Source organism: Melanostigma gelatinosum, assembly GCF_949748355.1.
Source record: "Melanostigma gelatinosum genome assembly, chromosome: 11".
NCBI lineage: Eukaryota > Metazoa > Chordata > Actinopteri > Perciformes > Zoarcidae > Melanostigma > Melanostigma gelatinosum.
The window spans coordinates 7,489,625-7,497,221 of record NC_136644.1 but is presented as its reverse complement, the minus strand read 5'-3'; the positions used below and the strand labels follow the sequence as shown (position 1 = coordinate 7,497,221).

The 7,597-nt window shown below is 44.5% G+C and overlaps 1 protein-coding gene across 1 annotated transcript; it reads left to right on the top strand.

Annotated features, from left to right (window-relative positions):
- Positions 1–3,426: 3,426 nt before the first annotated feature.
- LOC306784094 (transcription factor SOX-10-like) lies at positions 3,427–7,543 on the top strand. The gene is made up of 4 exons (XM_079277931.1): positions 3,427–3,540; positions 3,894–4,552; positions 4,937–5,208; positions 5,353–7,543. Exons 2-4 carry the CDS (start codon positions 4,113–4,115, stop codon positions 6,138–6,140), a joined length of 1,500 nt encoding a protein of 499 aa, XP_079134057.1. The 5' UTR covers positions 3,427–3,540; positions 3,894–4,112; the 3' UTR covers positions 6,141–7,543.
- The last annotated feature ends 54 nt before the right edge of the window (positions 7,544–7,597 follow it).

The following is a 7,597-nucleotide window of genomic DNA, read 5'->3' as shown; positions in this document are numbered from 1 at the left end:
GAAACCACATACAGTATTTATCAATATTAGCATCTTCTGCGAATAATCAAGGTTTGTCTTTGCCCAATGGAAATAAAACGTGAGTGTTGAGCGGCGATCTGAGGCCCGTTGAGACGAACGAAATGAGAAGTGATCAATAAATGGACCGCACGATGAAAACGATAAAAAGAAAAAGTTCGCCTCGTTCCTTGCGTTTCATTCGTCAGAAGAAATCGATGTTTGCGCGTAAAATGACATTAAATTAACAACATAATGTATTGGATTTTATTAAACGGCTGTTTAGACACTGTTTTAAAGGCCACTTTCTGTTCTTCTGTTTGTTCGATTATAACTGATTTTAGTAAGTGTCAGCTAAAGTATCTTCATTAATAATATATAAACACCCACACATAAGACACACTATATAACTATAGGGTCTTGATTTTTTTTTACTGCGTTTGAGCAAACTAAAGCTTTCACGAGGTTCGTGATTATTTTGTCTCAGTTCAAAACATTTGATCCTTTTTTTTCTGGACATTTTTGCCTGCACATCATAAACAGAAGCTACATAATAGTTGTTTTCATTTAAAAATATTTATTTTAGAAAGGTCAGATAGTTCTGTAGGTTTACAACTTTAAAATAATGTAATCGATTTTCTTTCCAAAAGCGTTCTTTCATTTCCAACATCAACAGCAAAACTATTTTCATATGAAACGGAACCACTGTAATTATAAAATGAAACATTATAATGTTTACAGCAACAATGCAGTGACCTCCGGGAGATTAAAGAATCATTTAGTCAATAAAAGAGACGAAAATAACAATGTCAGAATAATGTCAGTGCAAAGTCACTACATTGTAAGCAAGACAAAGATGATAAAGGTATTAATAAGTCGACGAATGTGCTATCTTATATGTGAGAATGTCCCAAGGCTTTTTTAGTACTCCATTATATATGTTTTAATAATGGGGGTGGGGGGGGGGGGGACATGCAGCTGCACTAACTAAACATCGCGAACAAGCCGCAGAGCGACGCGCACACTTTTGACGCTTCTCAGCATAAAAAAACCAAATCACCGCTCCTCGTATCGACCAGCACAGACATAAACACTCACTTCACGAGCCTCGGAGGGCCTCTTGCAGGATCCCGGTGGTATCGGTTGGGTCGGCGGGGTGCAGCATGGAGGTATCCCCCCCCCCCCTCGCCCCCCACCCCACTCCACCGCACCCTGCCACCTCCCTCCTCCACCACCAAACACCATCATCCCCAAACACAAGCCCCATACCATCAGCACCCTCCGAGGCCCAGATCCAGGTGCCGCAAGCGAGCGCTGAGAGGTGCAAAAAAAAGCGGCAGAATACAGGGAGATCCGCGCGGCCCGTCTGCTTTTTCTGTGTGTGCGCGACTGATGTCTATGCTCGGACATAAGGGGAGAAAGACGCACACATCGCTCTCTGTTATCAATTTTTTTTCATGTTTTGCAGCACAACACTGCTTTTTGTTCCCCCATTTTTTTTCTTCTTCTTCATTTACGAGGGTTAATGGATAGACTTGGGCGTTTGATCACATGGCTGCTATTCACCTGAGATGGAGACAAAGAGAGCAAAGAGAGCGGAGAGAGAGAGAGAGGGAGAGAGAAAACCGAGAGGTCAGGCTCAACATGAGAGGCAACGGACACACAGGGGGTTATTGTTGCATTCATTTGGTGTGTGTGTGTGTGTGTGTGTGTGTGTGTGTGTATTCGCGTGTGTCTGGGTGCGCATCACATGCTGCTGAAGTCGATTCCCTTCCTTCCAATCAGGCCACGCTTAAACGCCACAAATCATGGCCTGCAAGCGAACAACTTTTCCCCCGCCACAGTCTTGTTTTACGCGTAAAACCACGACCACAGTGACGTCATTTCATTTATATAAAAAAAAACACTTTTTTAGAAATATTTTATGGGAGATAGTTTTTTATCTCCAACCTACATGTATCCAGCCTTCATCTCTTTCAGCTTGATGACATTATTTTATTTAATAATTTATCAATTAATTCTCTCTTATTTTATTTTATTGGAACAATTCCACATCGGTCTGCATTTCAGGTATTCTTTCGACCTATTAACCTTAAAGTTGGACTTTCTAAAACACTGACACTTTAGCAAAAATATGAATATTTAAACGTCGCTTTGTTTTGCCATTTGACTTGAACCAGTACATTCTTTTTTTAAATCCTAAAATCTTGCCCCAACACTTGTCTACCTGTCACTCACTCATAGGTGTGTGCCATCACCGCAGTGGGCGTGGTTGAGCGTCAAACAGAGACTGGTTGCCATTTGTTCAGTTTTTTTTTTAGTAAATATCTTAAACACTCTTTTAAAAAAGCCACGTTGTCTCCTTTGAAAATGAGAGCAACGTCATCTTTAGTTTCTTTAGGCGCTGTCAGTGTGAGACACTTTTCTATAAGCACGTTTAATGTGTGCAATTCATAACGGTATTCTTCATACATGATCAATGAGATGTTACAGTAGAGATTGGTAGTTCACATCTGATCAAGGATGTCGAAATGTCAAAACAACATTTATTTTCTGAATAAATGTTGTGGAATACTTCACACGTTTGGGAATATTTGTTATGGTGATGAAATAATTTGCCAGAATGTGGCCCACTTTTCCCATCATATCATTTTTAACAATAGGAATTTTAAGTGCATTAATCAATCCCAAATGTAATTCCAATTGATCTTGTTTGCATGGCATGAGCTGCGTGATGAGAAGTTTATTTGGTTTATTTTTAAAAGATCACAATACTTTTGTCATGCAATATAGCGTCAGATAGAGAATATTGATGCTGGGATAATTACAAGTGACTTTCTGAAGTGATGAATGATGACTAACCCCAAAATGTAACCATATACCTGATTATTTATTTATCAGCCTCCATTTTCTTTGAAAAATAAGATCCATTCATTTACTAAACATATGCCTCTCTGATGCATTTTACAAAATTGTATTTTCACTATAAAGATTATAACTCAAAGTTGTGAGGTGTGATCAAACTAAATTTGGTTTAATCAGAGCTGAATTTTAGTTTTTTTTTTTTTTTTGAGGAACGTGACCACACGAGGCAATACCTCTCCTCGTGATTGTTTACTTGTTTGATATAACGTGTCAACACGTCCAACAAAGCTGGCCTTCTCCTGCTTCTAAATGGGCGCACTGTAGAGTCATTTAAACCACTCCGATGTAAAACTCTCACCTCTTCCCTGTTGGAAATGTTGCAGTGACGGACAGACGGGCATTAACAGTGCGTTGCCCCTGTCCAATCAGAGAGCCGCGGGGTAATTAGAGGGCCAATCGGAGCGCGGTGCGGTGCCCGGGAGGGGGCGGGTTCGACTGTGTGTTGGAATGCTGCCTCTCTGGGAATGTTTTCCACTTTCAATCACTTTTTTTTTTTCTCTCCCAGTCCTCCTCACAAGGCGCTCTTTAAGCTCCGGTGTTGCCACACAGAGCAGCCATTCATCGGCTCTACAGTCAGCCACACACACTCCCATGTCGAACCACTGGACATCTAAATTGGTAAGTTATGTAATTTTTTTAACATTAAATTTATATGATAAAGTGGATATTTCATATCAGTATTTAGGCCGCTTGCCAGTCACATTATTCTTTATTTGGCTTCGATGAAAATACATTTTTCTGGATGCGGTTCTTTCGTCCAAATAGCATTATCATTATCAGGCTATTATTATTGGCTAGATGTGCCGTTATTTGGTCACATTTAATGCGCTAACCTGTTTAGCGTCAGTAAAGTGAACCGGCGCTTGATTCACATGACAACCTAAATGATATTGTTTCCCTTTTGTGGACTTAATTATAACTGAATTGTTTCTATTATACGATGATGTGGGTTTCTTTTTCTTTTTTTTTAGGTGTGACTGCTTTTGCCGAGACGCACGGTGGAAAGGATTTGGACACTTTAACGCAGCAGTATGGCTCTACCTGAGAATAGTCAGCAATAACTGGGATCGTCGAAGACTCCAACACATCTTATTCAATTAAAACGAATCAATCACGCAGAAAAGTTTGGACTCTCTCTGAAACAAATTTTACATTCGCGGATTGTCTTGTTGAAAGTTAAAAAAAAAAAAATGTCCGGCGAGGAGCACAGCCTGTCCGAAGCCGAACTGAGTCCCGGAGGGTCAGACGACGGTCACTCGCTGTCACCGACTCAACCCGGAGCGCCAACCCGCCAGGATTCACCTCTGACCGGGCCGCCGCCGCAGCTCACCTCGCTCTGCGTCGCGGACGGCAGCGAGGAAGACGGAGGCGAAGCGGTCAAATCGGAGATAGAGGACGATCGCTTCCCGATCGGCATCAGGGAGGCGGTCAGTCAGGTGCTGGATGGATACGACTGGACACTTGTGCCAATGCCGGTGCGCGTCAACAACGGAAACAAAGCCAAGCCCCACGTCAAGAGGCCCATGAACGCATTCATGGTGTGGGCGCAGGCGGCGAGGAGGAAGCTGGCCGACCAGTACCCCCACCTGCACAACGCGGAGCTCAGCAAGACCCTGGGCAAACTCTGGAGGTTTGTATGGGGCTTGGTTGTTCCACAGAGGAACAGTGTGGCCATGCAGTGGCGCGTTTCCTGTGTCACCTGTGCGTCAAGGATAAGTGGGGGCATAGATGCTGAACTCGAAAGCAGAAAGTGGGCAAATTATGAACTCAAGCTAGTGGTTGTCAACAAAGAAAACACATAGAAACAGAAATTTGGGGCTTTTGTTGTTGTGTTTCCTTAATATAATGTGTATAATGTGTTGCTATGACGAGTTTTACCATCCTTATCCTCTGCGCTTGAATGCGACACTATTTACAATTTTCAGACATATTCTAATAAAATACATGCCCATTAATGCAGATATAGGCCTGTGAAACAAAAATTGCTTTTTGAACCCCCCTCCCCTCCCCCCAGGCTGCTGAACGAGAGCGACAAGAGGCCATTCATCGAGGAGGCGGAGAGGCTGAGGAAACAGCACAAGAAGGACTACCCGGAGTACAAGTACCAGCCCCGGAGACGTAAAAACGGCAAACTAGCTACTGCTAGCGAGTCCGACAGCCAGGGGGAAGGGGAGGCCAGCCACTCCCAGTCACACTACAAGACCCTGCACCTGGAGCACAATGGCGGGGCTGGGTCTCCCCTTGGCGACCTGCACCACCACCACCATCACCTCCACCATCCTGCTGGTATGGAGTGTGGACACATTCATCATCATTTACATTCTCACGTTTCTGGAGATGTTTGAGGGGAACATTCAAAAAAAAAGTTTATCAAAATGCAAACTTTTTTTGTACCTGATCATGATGTCCCTTCTCCTCTCCCCTCTATAGGTCAAGGTCACAGCCCACCCACGCCCCCCACCACCCCGAAGACAGAGCTCCAGTCTGGGAAGCTGTCTGATGCAAAGAGGGAGGGGGCAGCAGGAGCGGCCGGAGGATCAGCGGGGCCCAGGGGAGCCCTCGGGGTGGGAGCTGAGGGGGCCTCCGGTGGCCCGTCCTCGTCGGGCGCCAAACCCCACATCGATTTCGGCACCATGGACATCGGCGAGATCAGCCACGAGGTGATGTCCAACATCGAGCCGTTCGACGTGAACGAGTTCGACCAGTACCTTCCTCCGAATGGCCACCCGCAGAGCGGAGCCGGGGTCGCTGCGGCCGGGGCCTCGGCCTCGTCTTACGCCTACGCCCTGGCCGCCGCTAGCGGGCACTCGGCGTGGCTCTCCAAGCAGCAGCAGCAGCCTCAAGCCTCCCCGTCCTCCTCGGACCCCTCCAAGGCGCAGATCAAGAGCGAGTCTGCGGCCGGGGGCCACTACGCCGAGGCCTCGTCTTCTCCCTCCTCAGGCGCCCACGTCACCTACACCCCGCTCAGCCTCCCTCATTACGGCTCCGCGTTCCCCTCGCTGGCCTCCAGGGCTCAGTTTGAGTACGGAGAGCACCAGGCCCCCGGGGCGTACTACGCCCACTCCGGCCAGGCCCCGGGGCTGTACTCAGCCTTCTCCTACATGGGCCCTACACAGAGGCCTCTGTACACTACCATAGGAGACCCCTCCAGCGTGGCCCCCTCTCACAGCCCCACGCACTGGGAGCAGCCTGTTTACACCACACTCACAAGACCTTGAGGGAGACCGGCTGAGCAGAGGGAAATATGGGAAGTGTGCGAGTGGATTCGTGTGTCTGTGGGTGTACAAATATGTGAGCGTGTGATTGTGTGTGCGTGTGAGCACCCGTGCCATATTGATGTTATATTAAAGGTTTTTACTTTCTTCCTTTTTCTAGCCAATGAAATGCAAGACGCATCCGCAGGGCCTTAGACATTTAAAATAATAAAATGAACAGCCACAATATAAAGCGTGAGTCATGGGTCAAACTGCCAATCAGAAATCAAATAAGCCTTAACAAACGTGTGCCATCGTAAATTTTATAAGTCCGAATGTACAGCAAGTTTGTATACGAGTGGAGTGCGACACTGAGCGGATGTTGCATTGACGAGTCCAGAAACGACGGGTTTAGATCGACATAATCAGATTTTTATTAACCAAACTAAAGCAGAAGTTGTTGTTTTTTCTTGATGCTATTGTGTTATTTTATATGAGTAGTAAGTTTATTGTCGTTGTTGATATCCTAGGGTGTAACTTTATTGTGACTGATTTGATAATTACACTAATACATCTGCACCACTGCTTTGGGAAAAGCACGTTTTTGTTTTCAACAAGATGTTCCCTGGAGTTGTTGTTTTTTCTTCTTGTGGCCAGAAAAGGATAGATGCAACCTTTTCCTTTGTACATAGCACACTCTGTGTTTCCTTCCATTGCATTGACTTCACTGAACTGAACAATTAAGCATTTAAGGGGAAAAATAGGAAAAAGAGAGGGAAAGAGATGTATTTCAGCTTAACGCTCAGTGTTGGACACTTACCTCAACTCTGTTCATTTTGTGCCAATAGCAAAGGAGAAATACGACACTGGATACCTGTGCTAATAATGCTGAAGGTGTTACAAATTTCAGAGCAGTACACGTGTGCTTCCGTCTTCCATTTTTTCTGCTTTTTAAGTAGAACATTTTGCTGAATCGCATCTGATTTTTCCAATAACTGAGTTAAAATCTATAAGTGCAAAGTCTCGACCAAATCTCTTCAGATAATTGGCCAGCTTTGGGTCCTACTTAAGGATTAGAATCACATGTACGACCGCTTTGCACTGCATGTAGGCCAAAAGCATGTTTTCGTCTTTACAGTTTATTTTCTTCTTCTTCCCCACATTGTGCCCAAACAGCCCTCTTCAGCAATGTGAATAATGGTCATTACCACGGGCTGCACCTCTATTACGTGACGCATTTGTCATCATTTTATACTGACCCTCTTATGTAGTTATTATTTTTTTATGTCAGTAATAATGCATTGTGTGTCACCCCTTTGCTTTCTTCCATTTTGTATAATTCTGGATAGTTTTGTAAAGTGTTTGCTATACATTCACTTGAGTAGTTCTGCTTCCATACGAGAAAAGCAATGTCGAAATTTTATTGTTGTCATCTATTAAATCAATTTATTTATAAAAAAACAAAAAAACTTCCTGTGTAA

Bases quoted from the DNA above. Each gene is read 5' to 3' on its own strand.
- LOC306784094 (XM_079277931.1), top strand. From the start codon at position 4,113: ATGTCCGGCGAGGAGCACAGCCTGTCCGAAGCCGAACTGAGTCCCGGA. The intron at 4,553-4,936 runs GTTTGTATGGGG...CCCTCCCCCCAG, and splicing joins ACCCTGGGCAAACTCTGGAG to GCTGCTGAACGAGAGCGACA. The intron at 5,209-5,352 runs GTATGGAGTGTG...TCCCCTCTATAG, and splicing joins TCACCTCCACCATCCTGCTG to GTCAAGGTCACAGCCCACCC.